The sequence below is a fragment of the Thunnus albacares genome, chromosome 5 (genome assembly GCF_914725855.1).
Source record: "Thunnus albacares chromosome 5, fThuAlb1.1, whole genome shotgun sequence".
In the NCBI taxonomy this organism is placed as follows: Eukaryota; Metazoa; Chordata; class Actinopteri; order Scombriformes; family Scombridae; genus Thunnus; species Thunnus albacares.
Window position 1 is genome coordinate 5,265,722 of NC_058110.1, and position 18,945 is coordinate 5,284,666.

The window sequence follows — 18,945 nt, forward strand, 5'->3', positions numbered from 1 at the left end:
GAAAAGCCAGTCCAAATTTATGCAGCACAACTATGCTTTTTCTTCTTTCCTACCCAATCTGTCATCTCAAGACCTCTCAGATTTATCTTATGACCCATACTAAGCAGTTCAAAGTAGCTCCACCTCAAGCAGCTACAACAATAAAATGCTGTTTATACACTGACTCATCAGTATTAACAATGTTCTTTGTTGAATATGTTTATTATAGTAGTAGTATAAGTCACAGCCTGATTTTCTGCAAAATGAGTACTTTTACTTTAGTACTTTAAGGAAATTTAGCTGGTAATACTTCAATACTTTTACTTAAGTTGGATTTTAAATGCAGGACCTTTACTTGTAATGTGTATTTTTACATTGTGGTATTGATACTTTTACATATGTAAAGGATCTGAGAACTTCTTCCACCACTGTGGTTGACTAAGCTTTGCTTAGCGCAAAAAATGGAAACAGGGAAATGCCTGGCCTGGCTCTGTCCGAAGGTACATCCACCCATCACTAATTAAATCATGATATCTCATTTGAGACTTCATGGAGTTACTGCACCCAGCCAAAAAATAGTCCAGCCCATAACTCCCTGAAGAAGGTGTTGGTTGGGGGTTTTGATACCTTTTGACAGAGCCAGGTTAGCTGATTCGCCCTGTTTTGTCTGTGTAGGCTAAGCTAAGCTAGCCAGTGATACTGATCTTCTCGTCTAACTCTCTGCAAGAAATCAAATAAGCGTATTTCCCAAAATGTCAAACCATTAAAATTTTTGCCAAATACAAACTAATATCCCTGGTATTCCTAATTTTTATTAATTTCATTTTTAGAATCAGAAATAACTTAACTATAGGCTGCTTTACCTTCTCTTTGTACATTCAGTTATTCTGTTTGAGTGTCAGTATTTCACTGCCTTTAACAGAGCTTCATTTGATCAACAGGACTGCATTTGCTGCTATGCCACAGGAAGAATCAACTGTATATCCTGTGGTGGGGTTGGTAGCGTAATTAACCATCACAGGCTTTGACTAAGGAAGTTTACACACAAGTTGTCAGGCTCATCTTTTCTTTTACATCACATGTCTGTCAGATAAGATACAGTTTGTGTGCTGGGTTTGGTTATACCACTTATAACTTTCAAAACAGACACTTCTGCTTCATTTGTGCCGGCCGTGGGAGGACAACGCAAGGTTGTTGTTGTTTTTTTAATCAAATTTTTGAGTAGAGTACACAATTGTGAAAGTTAATGCAATGATCATGATTTTTTTCAATTGTTGGCAATGCTACAGCTTAGGCTGGACCAAATGTGATCTGCTGGGGCCAGTGAAAGGTTGTAGTATCTATCAACCTCATTGTGAACTAATCAGTGTAGTGTTGTTGGCTTTGTGTTTTTAAAATGTCCCTTTCCCTTTTTTGGACAGTACTGGCCTTCATTTTTTAAAATGTGAATCAGCTTTGTCACAACAGAGTCAGAATCACTTTATTAGTCCAGTAAAAGGAATGTGAGAGTGGTGCAGAAGCACACACACTCTCACACACACACACACACACACACACACACACACACACACACACACACACACACACACACACACACAAATACACACTCACACACATCACTACTCTATGTCTGAATGGTAAATATGAAGCTAGAGCTTGGAGACAGTTAGCTTAGCTTACCACGAAGACTTGAAACAGGGGAAAACAGCTAGCCTAGCTCTGTCCAAAGGAAACAAAGTCTGCCTGCCAGCACCTCTAAAATTTTATTTTCAACACATCTTATTTTGTCAAAAAAAAAAGAAGTGCAAAAGTGACAAGTTGTGGACTAATGTGCAGAACTATTTCTTGGCCAGGGGTGGTGACTTTCTTGCTGTCACCATGAGGTTGCCAGTCAACCATCTGTGTCTAGATATAGCCTAACATGCACTCATACAGGTGCTGTTCACATACTCTAATCACATGGTAAAGCCAGCAAGAGAAAAAGAAAAAATATATAATTTAAAAACAAAAATGAATCAGGTAATAAGATGTTGACCTCCTTGTGTGATGCATATTCATCCTATCACAAACTTCCCAGATCCTACAGTGGTGCAAACCTCAGAAAGACAAGTATTCTTGCATTTTACGGCAGGTAAACAGAGATTTTTCAGAGTCTGTATTCCTACGTGGAATGTATTTCTTTTATTGACCGCAATTCTCCTTTTCTTCCTCTCTCTTCATTCAGTGTCAGACAATCGAGCTGCTTCCTATTACCAAGGTGACTTATGAATGGAAGGGAGAGTCACATGTCACGTGTTCTTTGTGTATGGGAGAGACTTCAGAGTCAGTGCTGAGGATGATCCTGCTGGCCGCTGCAGTTGCTGAATAGTGATGTAACTCCAGCTTCACCCTCCCTAGAGTCTTGCATATTATTGATTTCATCAGAATATCGCTGCTGAAGTAATTAGATGTTTGTTTGTTTTTTAAGTTTCTGGCTATAAACTTTCCAATAACTTATTTGTAGCTTTGTACAAATGTTTTCTTTCTATCTATCTATCCTGAAAAATGTATTGAAAATGCATTAGCTATCTAATTTACATAGTCTCATTTATAAATAAATTGTTAAACTTCTGGGAATAATAAATGAGCTGAATGGCATTATTGCACTTGAATTACTGTCTACCTGGAAATGATATCCAAACCTGTTTTTATGTCAAATGTTATAAATGCGAAAGTGACGAAGTTCCGATGATGATTAGAATGGAGGACAAGATAGGGAGGCTATTTTATCTCAGCAACACACTCCAGCTCTAGCAGTTGGTTGAATTTATGTTTAGTTACCTGTGCACTGATAAATATTTTTGGTTTTTTTAGAAGATGTTTGCATGGCTGCTGCAGCGTGTGTGGCCCATAAATATTTCCACAAGCCTACAGTTTTCTTTTGATGAGATATTCGAAAGAAAATGAGTGACCGTGACATCTGTTGGAATTAGATTATCGATTTAAAGACATATAAGTTTTACATTCACTTTCACGGATGGCGTGCTTTTCCATCAGATAGAATACAATCAAATAATAAATGGTACAAAAGTAAAAAGGAAACCGGTCTGAATTGGTTTCCCCGAACTGAAATAAAGATAAAAATTAAAGCACATTTTCTCTTTCAGCATAAAAAATACCTACAAACTAACAAGGCCTGTATTGATTTCCTTCACTGTATAATAGTTGAAATGCTACAAATATTAAGTAAATATCTGCATGCAGCAGCATCTGTGGTTCGAAACCGTTTCTCAAATCGGCATAAAGAGTTCTGCCGTTAAAGGAAGAGGGGACGTGGACAGACATATTCCATCATCATCGATAGTGTCAGTTGGTAATGTTATTAAGCTTGAGAGAAGTCACAGGAATGTCGGGGAAGTATTTACTGATATTTACGTCTTATCTTTTAACCTGAATACAATTTATACGGTAGACTGTTTTTCATTTCCGATAGATTGCTTTTCATTTCATGTCACTTAGATTTTTTAAATTGAAAAGCTTCATTGGGTTCAAGTTGTGGTATAAAGAAAGGCTTAAATACGGATTTCTTTATTTCTATTTGGATCGCTGACAGGCCTACTAACCTGGTAGATGGTAAAAATAGATACAACTGATTTGAACACTAGGAATGTCGACATGACAAGTATTCCCCCGAGACATAAAAAGTGTCTTAAAATGTCTTAATTATTTGGATTTTTCATATCGAATGTATTTTATTATTCAGCTAGAATGTTATATTTTTAGTATTTTTTTTTTACTAAATTATATTTTCCAACGTGAGGGTCTAAATGATCCTTTAACGCCTCTCTCGTGTTCTGTAGATTTTAATTGTAGAATATAAACTCCCCCCAGGCTGATAAACCCTAAAATACTCATTAAAATACAGATGACCTCGGTGTACCCAGTGGGCCTTAGCACAAAATGATGACTATGGCCGATTACAATATAAAGCATAAAAACACTGGCTGTAAGTCCTATTTCATTTTGTTTTGTTTTAGCGTCAGTGTCACTTATCTAAGATATACCTTCATATCTCTGTGGTGCTAAATCATTTCCACTGGCTCCTTTGAGCAGCAGTGACAACATGAAGTTATTGTTCAGTCAGTGATGGCGCTTATACAGAGAACTTAGTCACATTTATCATACCATAAAAACTCCAACACACTTTCTCTTTCAGATGTGTGTCTTTATCTCCAGAAAATCACTGATTGAATCAACAAAAGTCTACTCTATTAAAGTCACTTAAAAATTGCTTGAGTCCGTTTTGATGATCCTGTTACAACTTGGAAATGATTCAATATTCCAGTAACGGGAAAGAGCAGGTGTGTGTGTTAACACGCCAAACATGGTTATAATGCTGTAAATTTAACGGCGGACAATCACCAGAAAAGTGTAAATTTATGCCCATTAAAAAAAACCCATCTACCATAAAATTAAGATTTTACATATTGATTTCAAAAGCAATCCATTTCACTAAAGGAGTTTGTTAGGTTATCCTTCACCTTATGTCTGGGTTTAAATTTGTCCAATTTGGCCTCCTTTTTAATGAAAAAATGACCCAAAACTACCCAGACAAATATGAATACAGGTGCAATTAAAGCTCATATATCCCCCAGTCCTCAGTTTTGGGGCCTCTCCTCCCCTCTCCGGCACCCACGGACCCTCCTTCCCTCCCCGCCACCCCCCTCCTTCCCTCTCTCCCCACCTAGGCCTACCTCGGAGCAGCGGACTGCATCACGTGTTTTTCTCCCGTACAAATTTTCCAGTAGGGGAGCGAGTAGGAGCACACCCATATCAGCAATTATCAGCGACAGTAACTATCTCCAGATACACCGACAGGAAGAGAAACGCTGCAGTCGTCCGGGACCAAAAAACAGCTTCAGTTTTTTTATTTCCGGTCAGTGCGCGCAACTTTTAAGCATTAAACAGAGAGGCTCCGCGGTGTTCCCTCGTCCGTCGGTGTGGAGTGACAAAGTTTTCCCACTGCTCTCCTCTTTTGAGGTTTGGACGATTGAGGGACCGGACTGCTTTATCATTCGACCATCCTTATCTGGTGAGATAATACACCGAGAGCCCTTGGAAAGAAATTGTGTTCCTCCTATAAGCAGCAGGCTCTATTATCAACGTTTTATGTGATTTGAGTTGCTATTGACAGAAAATATATGCATGGTAGATATAGAATGGAGCTCGCTATCTGGTGTGTTGTTTGATTTGGTTTCCGTTATGGTTATGATTTAATGAGGCAGTGCAGCTCTGCAGGATATCTGGGGTCGCTGATAATCGCCTCTATCTGCATGCACACATATCAGCGATTGTTAATGTCATTTTAATCCATTTTACGTCAATCAGAATGATACAGGTGAAATATGACTGATGATACTACGTGATTGTTGAACTTTTTCCAAGCTCTTCTGCCATGCGTGACTGTAAGTAGACTGGACCCACGTAAAAATACACGCGAACGATTATCTTTTGGGTTTTTACACAATAACACTTGCTTATATGACAAATTCCTCAAAAGTTTGGAACTTCAAATGTGGTTGAAACTTTGACTGACAGTGTTTTCTTCTTCTCACATTCATAAAACGATGTCTCTAATTATTTCTTTCACAGGACAGGGATCTTCACATTTGTTGAAAAAGGCACAAACAAATTCCTCAGGAGAGGGTTGGAGAGAATTTACGCGTAGACAGTATCGTCTGAACAGGACTGAAACCAACTTAAGAATTCCCCCTATAATTTTCATACTCCAAGAAGTTGTGAAAATGTATCAAAGTCTGGCCTTGTCTGCCAATCAGTCCCCCTACGCCCATGACTCCGGGAGTTACATCCACCCTTCGGCCAGCTCTCCGGTCTACGTCCCCACCACCAGAGTCCCAGGCATGCTATCCACCCTGCCCTACCTGCAGACCTGCGACTCACCACACCAGTCCCACGGTCTCGGTGGGCACCACGGCTGGCCCCAGACAGGCACGGACGGCTCCTCCTTCACGCCCAGCAGCCCTCACCCTCCGCACGGATTCTCCTATTCACACAGCCCGCCCGTCAGCACCAACACCGGTCGGGACGCGACCTACCAGAGTCCGCTGGTTCTTGGAAACGGCGCTCGGGCGGATCAGTACGGAGGCGCTCTGGTGCGCTCGGTCGGAGGCTCCTATTCCAGCCCTTACGCGTACATGAGCCCGGAGATGGCCACGTCCTCCTGGACCCCAGGACCCTTCGAGAGCGGAGTGATCAGTCTGCAGGGACGGCAAGGAGGTCTGTCTGGAAGAGGGTCCAGTCTGGGTAAGCATAGGCCCCAAACCAAATGTCTATTTCCCAAGCATAAAATTAATTTTGAATCTTGATATCGGCCCTAAGATATATTATTAAAATTTAGAAAATAAGCACATATTATAAACAAAATCTCTGAGGAAAAGTGAAACATATTTATCACTGACAACCTGACAAAATATTATTTTAGTCATGTTCGGAGTGATAAATACACCACCATCATTTATTTGATCAGGACTCCTTGTGTCTTTCTGTGCCTAATTATGTGGACTTGGTTTGATCTGCTTCCATTTTAGCAATTTAAAAATTGCAAAATCACATTTGGACTTAGGTTGATTGTGCCAAATACATGTTTAACACGTCACCGATACCTTCACCTGCAGGCCTTCTCCAAATATTGTCATCTTGGCTGCCCTACAAAATAGTTACTATTTATATTTTTACCACCATAGTTATACTTGATTAATTTGTCAGTATCAAAATATCAGTAAAAAGCAGTATTATTGAAAAGAGATTCAAATATCCGGTCATAGGCCTTAATATGATATGGCTATTGTTATAGTATAACTGAAAACATTTCTATAAGAAAATCCTGTTAGGGTTTCGGATTTTGTTTTGTTTTTGTTTTTGTTTTTGTTTTTGTTTTTGTTTTTGTTTTTGTTTGTTTGTTTGTTTTGTTTTATTCTCTTTACTTTGACACTCTCCCTTCAATATATGACTGATTCGTTCCTTTAAGGTTTCGTTAGCAAGGGCCAGGTTATATGGCGCTGTGGTTGTTATTTAATATACGAGTTGGTTGAGAGACCTAGCGGTTAATGGTTGTGGGAGGACGCGATTCAATCAAAGTCCCCCTAATAGATTTAGACAATACACATTCCTCAGAAGAGAGGGTTGCTAAAAACAATCTATTAAAATGTTAATTTAATCCTCGAGCAACAGTCCAGTGTTTTGATGACAGGGGTCAATACACACTGGGACAAAAACACACTGAAAAGAATCATTGTCAGAACAATCAAGAACAGTTATCACCTTGATCAGACAGACAGTCTCTGCCGGAAACGTCTCTACCTGAAGCCTTCAGCATTTATGGATGGAGCTGATGATGAAAAAAAGAAAGACGCAGATCTGATGCTTGAAGTATTTTTTATGACACTTGTTCAGCAGTTTGTGTTCGATGTTTGGTCTTTCGCGCCTCTCCAAAAATTATCTATGTTCTGTTAGTCTCTTATTTGTTCACTGGTTAATTAAGGAGGAATTCCACCAAAAGGCACTCATGGTGCGTGAAAATGAGATTAGTAATATCACTATTACCATGTAATCTCAGATTACATGACTTTATCATATAATTTTGTTAATTCATATATATTATGGTATTTCTGTAATATTCCTACAGCAGGCATGTCCTTATGGGGATGTGTGTGCAGTAGGCTACTTTCACTGTATTTTCTGTGATATGTTATTGTCATTATATTTCAGAATATAATTGTATATGATAGAAGTCAGTATGCAAGCCATAAAACATTTATAGTTTAGTTTAAGTTTTTATATTAACTTTTATCACTGGACTGTTCAGTCAAACACTATTTTAAAATTAAGAAAAAATAAACTAAAATCATTTATTTACGACTTGAATTAATTATCATTCTACACCTACTGTAAATTATGCGCAGCGCAACAGCAAATTTATTGCATTTATTTCGTGGTGTGTTTTGTTCTTTTTGGAATAATAATAACCACAATCACAAGTTCAAAGAACTTGCCTCAGGACAGCCCTGTCCTGAACGGTGGGGTCTCTGTCTAAACTGAGAGATTAGGAATTTGGGCAATTAATACCAGGAGTCCGTCGTGTGTCAGAGTTGTGATGGATGGTGGGGACCCCTGGATCCTTCAGTCTGATAACACGCTGCCCCGCCCCTCCCCTCCCCAGACAGATCCCCCTATCAGTCTTTTTTCCCTATTCAGGAGTTTGATCTCTCTCTTAATTACAGGGAATGGATGAGGGGGGGATATTAAATTCCATCTCTAGCTATTCATCATGCAATGGCCCGCTCCCCGTAGGTTTAAAAGTCTATGCAAAATTAGAGTTTGAGGGGAATTTAAAATGTATAAAAATGTATAATTCAATCAGGTCAGTACGTTTATGTATATTAAAGGAATATTACAGAGACTGTGGTATGAGTATGCCATAAAAAGGCCATATTAGCATAATAGGCTACTACTACCATAGTGTAGTGCATCAATAAATAAATAATAAATAAATACTTTTGACACATGCAGCAGGAGTTTTGATATACCTAGCAGTGATTTATTTGGTGATTGGGGTAATAAAAATGCTCTCGGTACAACGCGGTTTACAAGTCTTTTCTCTGCTCAGACCTGATGGATGACATGCCAACTGAGGGCAGAGAGTGTGTCAACTGCGGCTCCATCTCCACGCCACTTTGGCGCAGGGACGGGACCGGACACTACCTGTGCAACGCCTGCGGCCTCTATCACAAGATGAACGGTATCAACAGGCCGCTCATCAAACCGCAGAAACGCCTGGTAAGTAACATGAAGAGGCGGTGTTGATTGTGGAGAAATACAGAGCATGATTGAAGTGTGCATCATAGCAAATAATTTCCAAAATAAAGAAAATAAATTAGTATTAGTTTAATATAAAATAAGGCCGTTCTTATTTAAATGACCACCTTGTATATCACTGTAGAATAATACAGACACGGACATATTTGTGTTTTCATGTTTAATTATATGTAAAATTAACTTATTGGCAATGGTGGGATGTAACTAAGTACATTTACACAAGTACTTGAGTTACTCTTATTGAGTATTTAAATTTTGCTACATTTTACTACTAATCCACTACATTTCAAAGGGATATATTTTATTGAACTGCACCACTTGACAGCTACAGTTTCTAGTTACATTGCAGGTTAAGATTTTATAAATGAAACATTTATAAAATGTTGTGTTGTTAAAGATTAGGTCTGCAGCTAAAATGCTACTTTTTTGGACTCATCGATAGATCTTTTAAAATGAGAAAGAAAAATAGTCAGTAGTCAATCATCAAACATGTCCAAGTTCCATAGCAAGTGAGGTCTTCAAATTCCTTTTGTGCCTGGTCGACAGCCCAAAACCCCAAAGATATTAAATTATAATGGCGTAAAAATGAGAAATGCAGCAAATCCTCAAACTTTATGCTTGATAAATTTAACAATTCATTGAATATCAAACAATTCCTTTTTCACAGCAGACATTTCGACTTGTAGTAAGAGTACAGGTATTAATAATGACATTAACAATGGTTCTAGTATAATCAAGTGCCCCAGTACACCATGACAGTGCGACACTGATGTGGCATGTAGACCAGAAGTGGAAAGAGGTTTAAAAATCCTGTTTTTGTTGTCCCTGATCATAGATGACTGCACTGACTACTGAGTGAAAATTTTACTCATCACCTCATTGCAGACAGACCTCTATCTATTTATACACCCATAACACGGAAACAGCACACCATGTAATGTGTAGGGAAGAACTTCAAAGGCAATTATTGCTTTGCACTTTTCATTTATTGCCTATTTTTTACAACCTAACTTTATGGAACGGAGAAGGGGAACAACAGGTTATGGAGACTCCCTTTAGAGCAGTTCACTTGTGTCAGTAGCTCAGCTTTATCACTGGGGATAACCCCCAATTCCGGAGTGATGTCCAAATCAGGGAATGTGCGTCATGTAGCATGTGGATGTGACTCCCCTCGTTGAGACCTGCGGAGAGACGTCAGAGAGACTGAGATAGTGATGTAACAGACCTGCGTGCTGGTATTTGACTTGGGTTTTTTTTCTTCCTGAAAACAAATAATTTTAAAACTATTTGTATAAAACAAATATTCATAAAAAACAAACAAAAAAAAAAAAAAAACAATATTTGTGCTTTGCCTAATAATGTATTTGTATGTGAGCACTTCCCTACTAGATGAAATGACGTATCGCAAGTTGACAGATTCTGTTCATTTACTATGGAGTGTCTGATGGATACGGCGCGAGGAGTTGACAGACCATTTGCCGTATCTGTATTTGCATAGACACAACTCAACCAGCAAAACACACCTGGCCCACGAAACTCAGATCAAACTGTCAAAGTAGGCAGTGCTGATCAAATATGTGTCAAGATTCTATTAGTGCACTGCCTATTTCTGGCTTTGTATTGTATCTTTGATGTTTTCAGAAACATATTTTAGTGCACAGCTTAGCTGTAATATGAGAACATTTTTGACCAGGCCGACATTTTTTCATGCTTGAAGACGGACAAGCCAAAACCAAGCACCACCCAATACGGAGTATGTCTATCCATTCAACTGCAGTGTTTCTGTGGTAAGCTACATCATTTCTTTGGAGAGAAAAAAGCAGTTCATCATGATCATAGAGGGAACAGCACAGCCCACCAGCCAGTGCGTCCAGTTGAATCCTTGCCGGAGGCAGTTTGCACACTGCGTGAGCCAGCATGTGAAATAGGACCTTGAAACTTGGGCAGTCAAATGGAATTCAGCCATCATGCATTTTATTATTTACACCTGTGCCTCTGTGTAAAAGGCATATTATTGTCAATGAATAGTCTGTCAATTATGTCAGCAGTATTATAGCTTAAAATCATGCTTACATGATTGTGCATCAGTAATAATTTTCTTTCTTATAATACATTTCTTAACACCACACCCTGAAGGGTGCTGATCTGCATTAAGAGTACTTTTACTTCTAATACTCAAGTATATTTTTATTGATAATACTTTTACCCAAGTACATTTTTAAATACAGTATTTACTTATAATAGGGCATGTTTACATTACTGTATTGCTACTTTCACTTAAGTAAAAGATCTGACCACCACCACTGCATATTGATAACAAATCACATTTAAGTCAAATACCAAAAGCAATGTTTTTGGCCCTATGTGACCAATTTCTCTTTTAATGATGCAAAACCATCTCAATGTTTTACTAGTTATAGTTGTAATATGTTCAACCATTGAGGCCAAAGCAGAGACAGAGTAGTGTATTTGTAATTAGGGATCATTTAGAAAATGAAAATAAAAGCTCTGTGGTGGTGTGATGGTGTCAAGGCTTCATGACTGTTTATTTCCCAGGAACTTGTCTCTCCAGAGCAGCTGTGGTTGTGAGTTGCCTAACAATCTCCCTCCACTACTGGGCTGTTTTCTCTGTTTTTTTTGTCCTGCAACCTTGCCCTTGAAGGGGCCACTTTTAGATGAGGCTCTCTATAGCAACGTGACTTTCTGTTGCTGACTGGTGCTTTTGCTTTACACTTGTTGTCCAAGCTGACAGTGTGAGAAAGAAAGAATTATTTTATATTATGTTGTCTTTGAAGGTTGTATAGCTAATGAGTTATTAGAATTTTTGCATGGAGCTGTGCAGTGATAATTCATCATTTTTGTAGCAAACCATGTACTGACATCCTGCAATTCATTCCTGAGGGAACAGTTCAACTCAAGTTTCTCAAACTATAGTTGAAGGATACAAATATGTGAGTCGAGCCTATTTCTGACTGCAGTTAAATGTCTCATTTGGTTTTCAGCCAACAAAAGTCAAGTCTGTTCAAACATTTTACACTTTTTTCTCCTCTACCTGTAGCAAACCACATCTCGCCGGGCCGGCCTGTGCTGCACTAACTGCCACACCAGCACCACCACACTGTGGAGACGCAATGCTGAGGGAGAACCTGTCTGTAACGCCTGCGGTCTCTACATGAAGCTGCATGGGGTAAGTTACACCATGGGCCCTGATGCATAGATATTTTTTGATTTTCTCTCCTACTTCTTTGCAGTTGGCCTGTTATGTGTCCTCTTCAAGCTCTTTCTTCTCATGTCCTTCCTCACTAACTTGTGTGTTAATCAGCTTCTCTAGCAAAATTCTGTTAAAGTAGGGAGAAGCTCATTATTTGTATAGTGGAAAACCTCTCCAAGGGCATTGTGGTCATTGTTATCAGAGCGGCAGTGTGGGAGGGGAGCTTGTGTGGGTTGTCATGACACTGTGGCCTCTGTTGTATCAGGGACTGTGAGGTATGCTCAACTAATGTGTGTTTCTGCACTCTCTATAGGTGCCCAGACCTCTGGCAATGAAGAAAGAGAGCATTCAGACTAGGAAGCGCAAACCCAAGATGCCCAAGAGTAAAACATCCACAGGTAGGGCAAACAGATGTAAAAGAAAAAGGGACTGAAGTGTATTAAGTACAGGAGATTAATGAATGACAACTATTTGAATTCATTTGATTTATTATGAATCCCATGACAGATTAGATTCAGATATTCACATATTTTAAAATGTGATTGGGTAAAAATACACAACACAATTTTCCGTTTTACATTTTCCATCTGCAATGAAAACCAACTGTTGAATCTGAAAAGTGTCTCAAAATTTTATCATTTTTAATCCAACATTTAATTTGACTCATTCTTCAGGAGGAGCCACCACCTCTGACACCAGCTCCCCAACCTCCCTCTCAGTCTCAGAACACGCCTCCACCATTAAGAGTGAACCCAATATGGCCACTTCGCCCTACGCTGGACAGACTGTCACATCCACCACGCAGGTAAATCTCCTTTTCATACAAGTACCATACAAATATACTGTGGCAACAGAGCCCAAGATATCCTGACTTTTAGTGAGTCAAGCTGAAAAAACCTTGCATCTTACATTTCCCATAATGCAACTCTATGGCATCTTTTATTACACCCTACACTCTGGACATCCCAGCATGTTAAAGGCACTTATTTTTAACATACCATGTTCCCAGTTTATAACACAGGTTTTGTGTCAAATATCTAAGGTTTAAAGCCTAAAGGTCCAGTCAGTGGCGCAGTAACATTCACCAAATATGTGGCTCTAGAAAATTGGTGATGCAGTGATTACTTGCAGGGCTAGTTAGTTAAGTACTGCAGCTGGCAAGCTAACAACTAACAGGCTATAGCCAGCCAAGCCAGTGCTAGTGCATCACAATAGCTCCCAAAGCTTCTTTCTGTTTTCTGTTCTATTAGTACTGAGCTGTTTCCTCCCCCATTCTCAAGACTGTCCATCATTTCATACAATAAAAAGTCACAAAGGGGTAAAAACAGCTCTCCTAGCTAGCAAGCTTGTTACCTCTCATCTATCAAGTTAGTTTACTCAGTTGCTAATAGGACAAGTTCAAATAGTTTATTTAAAAGACATATTTATACCATCAACTCCTGTCTCATAACATTCTCAGTCTCATAAGAAAAAATAAAAGTGGATGATGCAACACAGCTAATAAACTATGATAGCTATGATAACTTCCTCCAAATTTCGACACTTTAAATGCTGGTGGGACCAGGCCTTAACTCAAGTTAACCCTGATGACATCATCAGGGTTAACTTGATCGGAGCCACAGAGGATAGTATGAAGATGTTTACACAGGTTAAGTAGTACTCCTCATGACAAGTAAACTGACGTTTATTTGTACAGTTGGTTGAGTGCCTCTTTAAATTAACCTCCTATACATACGGTGTCATGATTTAGCATTTATTTTTGTTTAATTTTAATGTCTCTCTCTTCTCTTTGTAGACGGCCTCTCAGTCAGACGGCACAGGATCAGGACATGTGGACATTAAATATGAGGATTATCCCTTTACCCCAACCTCCATGGCCCCACAGAATTCCTGGTGCGCTCTGTCTCAAGCATGAGCAGCCTCCAAATGCTGTTCAACCACATGACTCACTCTTGATTTGTGAGGGAGGCCATGTCTCCATCCTACAACTATTTCTTGTGACTAGCATTGTGGAGAAACAGCGTTGTCTAAACACCAAATGGGGCTTTTACAGTATCTGATTGCTATTTACTGTAGCAGAATGGTTACTTACAGGCTCACCTGGACCAAGCTTTAACTTAAAATGGACACAGGGTACCTGGACTTCAGTTTTACAAATGGATGAGTGTGTATTATTCACAGCAACATGACAGCTCAGCCAGAGTGAAAACAGTTGAATCAGGACTAAATGCTGACCCTGGCTTTCCTGAACTCACATTCAACTAGCCACACCTCTTCAATGGGATGATAAGAACTACCTATTGCAAAAAAGATGCCTATTTTTGGAGAAACCAAATATACCAATGCAAAGACAATCAAGTGGAATGTAAAAGGACATGGATACAGTAACTCCTTTTTATAACTGATTTGCTTGTTAGTTTCATTAAGTTTTCATTGCTGTTGCTGGTGCTTTCAAGAACATAATGAGCAAAAAGAAAACATAATTTCAACATGTTATTGTCATCTCAGAAAGAAAACAGAAAATAGACCGAAAATACCTTTTTTATGGCTCTTAGCATGGCTCATTACCAATGTGTAGATGATTAACTTTTAGAGACAAATTGTTTATGTTGAGATAAGGACAGTTAAAAGTCATGGTTGACACTAATACCAGCCAGTTATAGCCCACTGGTCACTGCTTCCCCATGCAGAATGGTTGGCTTGTTGTATGGCCTCTAAGCTATGATGCTTAGATTATATGAATCATTTGTTTTACAAAACACAATGGATATAAATTTCATCTTGTTTAATTAATTTTAAAATCAGGACCAGTTGTTTTGATTCAGACATCATGACTACATATCAGAAGTTTATCATTTTACTGCTTTAACATTGACATTAATGAAAGTGCAATGACTCAGTTTTTCTTGTCAAAAATTGAAGGCAAAACAAAAAAGTGTTATTCTAAATATAATCTAATTTTATTGTCTGAATTTTGTCAATATGTAAGGGAATTCTATAGGACTCTCTGACTCTCTCTGTTTCCTCTCTTTATTCAATGCTCTTTGGAATCTGTTAAGGTTAATAAACTGATTCACATTTTATTCATTTGATTTATAAAAACCTCACAAATACCTTCAGTGTACTTGAAATAATGATTGCACTCCTTAAGCTTGTGTTCAGAGATGGATTTTAATGCCATAAATCATATAATTGGTATTGAGTTTGTTTTGGTCAAGTTTGCATTCATACTTCTACCACTCCAAGGGGAGGTCCAAGCTATTTGAACTATTTATCCATCACATTTAGCAAACTATTTAAACTTCTCTGCTCACTTGCTAACCAGTCTTCACAGACTTTCAATTGCAGCATCTGATGACAAGTAGTTGATGGGCAACTTACTGGTTATTGTAAATTTACTAAAGATCAGCATCACACTGATGTTTAAATTCAATTTGTCTGATTATTTTCATCCGTTTCATAAATATGTGGAAATTTCACATATATTTCACAAGTTTCTATTTTTTAGTTTAGTTAGTCAAATTTAGTTAAGTTGAGGCAATTAGTTCAGATTTCACATAACCCCTGGCAACTGCAATCTCTGTCATAAATGATGGAACAAAACGCTCTAAAGTTTAAACTACCATGTAACATTATTTTACACACCCTGTGCTCTGTTAACAGTGTTTTCTGATTCACATCCTGACATTGATGCTCTATTAGGCATTATTTGCACATGCTGATTTAAGCTTCAATACACACAGTCATGTGTACGTGTGTGGATTCATATGTATGTATCTGTGTGCAAGGAGGGTGTGTGCTCCTGCCAGTTGCTTAAACAGTGTCGACCAAAGGTTGTGTTCCAACTCTGCTTTATGGCAGCCAGGTCAAGTTGATCATACTGTAGAGGAAAATACAAGCCTGTCAGCAATAAGGCTGCTGTTTTACTGCCGCTATGGCGACATCCAGGCACCACTGCCCCAACAACTATGGCCAGCTTTATGACAAGATGCTGCCGTCTTATCTGTTGCTGGTAGAGGCCTGTTGCAGTGCGATGTAAAGATGCAGACACTTGAATTTTTAGTCTAGCAGGGAGCAGAGTGGGTGCGTGAAATTACAGGAGGTTTGCAGGATGGGATGGGAGTGCACTGCAGGTGCTTCGCTGAACATCTTAGAACACCATTCAAAGCATATTAAAAAATATTTTTTAAGTATGGAGCACAAGATTCGAATCAACTTGTTTCATGCACTGATCTGCTTTATTTTGATTTGTTTTTAAAATGGATGACATTTGCATTTTCACCTCTACAAATGTTTAGGAACAAATTAGCTCTAGTGCAGTTATATTATTCTCCTGACAAATGTTTTTAAACCTCTGGTAAGACATTACATTTTCAAAACCAGACTGTGTGACTCATTAAAGGTGTATTCCAGCAATTTAGTATTGCTCTTTTCAAGTTGGGGAACTCATAAGAAACCTTTTAATTTAAAAAAAATGGTCAAAATTGAAGCAGGAGAAGCAGAAATATCCTGACTGTAGTATGGGTCACACTCCAAAAACCCTGGATCATACATTTCCCATGATGCAACCAATGGCATATTTTTGTTAGTCTGTTTCTGCTTGGTAAATGCCCATGTCTTTCACAGTTCAATTATTTCTGTTATAAATGTGTAGTCTCCAAGCTGATGACATCTCCGGGTTGTTTCCTCAGACTTAAAAGCTCCTCCCAGAGCCACAGAAAATGGTATACAACTGTTTTAACAGGCTGTGTAGTACTACATCACTAAAGGTAGTAAGCTCACTTTTATTTGTAAAATTGGAGGATTTCCCACTGCAAAGTGGATATTTGGGCAGTGATATTGAAACAGAAAAGAAGGTAACTTTTTAGAACAGTTGTAATCTCAAAGTCAGTGCCTGTACCCCCAACCCATTCCATCCTTAAACAAACACACACAGCTACCAGCTCTAGATCCTTTCTTTCAGTAAGGGCTAAGTACTAAAGAGACAGCTCCTCCCCTCACAAACAATCCTTACAGCTTACAGCTGCATTGACACTCAATTGTCTCTGAACTGAGTGGCTTCATTACAGCCGTGCCACAGTAAAACCTCTGGAGTGTGACTGTGGGATGAGGGGTGGGGATGCTTGAGGACTGCCTGAGTTATATCAACCGCCCCTGACTTGGCTCTGGGCTGGTAAGACTTTCTGTATGTTTGTTTTTTGAAAAAAAAAATTGAGCAGTATAACATTAAAAGAGGTGTTACAAAATGGTAAAACTTGTCCAAGTATTTTAGGGTACCACTTCCAACCTTCCCATGACCTTCTTTTGGATCCTGAACACAGGCTGTGAAAAACTTCCTCAGTCCCTGCTCTATTCCTTCAGGTTCCTTGTGTTGTTTTATTGTTTTTGAGCAAGTGAAGGATGAAGTGACTTTGTCTTTACTGAAGACAAACTCTAAGGAACTATGTGGAAATGATTACACATTGGGTTAACCTGGCAGGTAATGCGGATTAGAGTCATGTATGGTGTATGGTTTAATTATGATTGAAACAACTAATTTTATATATGGCAACATTATCACATGTAATTCATATTTATTTTCATTCATTAGAAATGGGGGGGTAAGGCACAACATTAGAGTGAATGACCCCCTCAGTAGCAGCTCTTGGTTCAAAAATAGAGTTGCTGGAACATTTGGTAAACTGGACCCATCATTTGTTTGCCATAAATTTGGCTAATTTGATAATTTCACTTCTAATGTGAGCATTGGTGATGAACATTATGAAAATAAATATACTATTTTATAATATAAATATATATATGATATAATAATATAATGTTGGTGGTGTTGTAGTCGGGGGGTTTTCTAAGTCGAAGAGAGGGTCCAAAGAAAATAATAACTTTGGGAGGGCCTTGCTTTTTGCTTTTTTAAAAAGAGAGGTTCAGCAACCCCTCCCCGCCTGAATAATTTTTGTACACTCCCTAAAATACTCTACGAAACCATAAAATGAGGGGTACATACGCAGCCACGAATATACTCTTTCTCTGTCTCTCTCTGCCATCTTTGCTTTTCCTGTCATACAATGTTATTTACTATCGTTAGGTTAAGTAGGCTAATACAGTACATTTATTTCCTCTGACAGAGAGCGCTGACAAAGAAAAGAAGGCCACGATGTCTGCTGTGTCTCTCTGTCACAGTTCCCCATGCCCAGACCCATCCTTCGAGAGAGGTTTCTCTTTCACTGTGTGTATGCTTATGTGTTTTTCTGTGTTAGAGAAAAAGAGATTCAGCTCCTGAGGGCCCTACATTTCCCCTTCCTTCATGTTCTCGGCAGAATTCTGTCTTCTTGAATGGCTGCACGACAGCTAGATGTGTGTGCAGTTTGAGTGTGTGTGCAATGTTACAGCAGTGGAGACAGCTCAATTGCGGGACAGGCATGGGGGGAAAGGGCCACAGTCCAGCAATAATATGAGCAACTGATAATGAGAAATGGCTTTTTGCATCTTTGTGTACGGCTGCAGACAGTCTTTCCCAGGGCTCTGCTCCTTGACTGCTTTATTCAATTACTGCCTCCAACCAGACAGGATATTCTGTAATGTGGTCCTTTAGGGTTACTGCCTTTTGTGTATGTGTATGTGTGTGAGAGAGAGAGAGACTGAGAAGGAGTGTATGGGATGTTGTAGACACGCATTTATTCAACTAATATTCAGCCTTTAAATCAAAACTTCCGCCAGCTGTCGGCGCAGTAATTCGCCCTGAGGTCCTATTCCTCATTCTGTGTGACAGGAACAGAATTGTGTCTGTGTGTTACACGTAAATATGCTGTGAGAGTGTTTTTTCCTTGCCAAATTCTTACATGCGCCTTCTGGGATGTATTGTTCCATGCAGCTCTAATCACTGA

At 38.9% G+C, this 18,945-nt stretch overlaps 1 protein-coding gene across 2 annotated transcripts; it reads left to right on the forward strand.

The window, feature by feature from the left end:
* Nucleotides 1-4,724: 4,724 nt before the first annotated feature.
* On the forward strand, nt 4,725-15,484 carry gata5 (GATA binding protein 5). Of its 2 annotated transcripts, none has more exons than XM_044352739.1 (7): nt 4,725-5,050; nt 5,611-6,282; nt 8,645-8,814; nt 11,912-12,040; nt 12,378-12,462; nt 12,739-12,869; nt 13,860-15,484. In XM_044352739.1, the coding sequence occupies exons 2-7, from the start codon at nt 5,763-5,765 to the stop codon at nt 13,977-13,979; spliced, it is 1,155 nt and encodes a 384-aa protein (XP_044208674.1). In that variant the 5' UTR covers nt 4,725-5,050; nt 5,611-5,762; the 3' UTR covers nt 13,980-15,484. The 2 variants fall into 2 exon arrangements, with proteins under 2 accessions (XP_044208674.1, XP_044208675.1); XM_044352740.1 differs by lacking the exon at nt 4,725-5,050 and adding an exon at nt 5,060-5,423.
* Nucleotides 15,485-18,945: the final 3,461 nt, after the last annotated feature.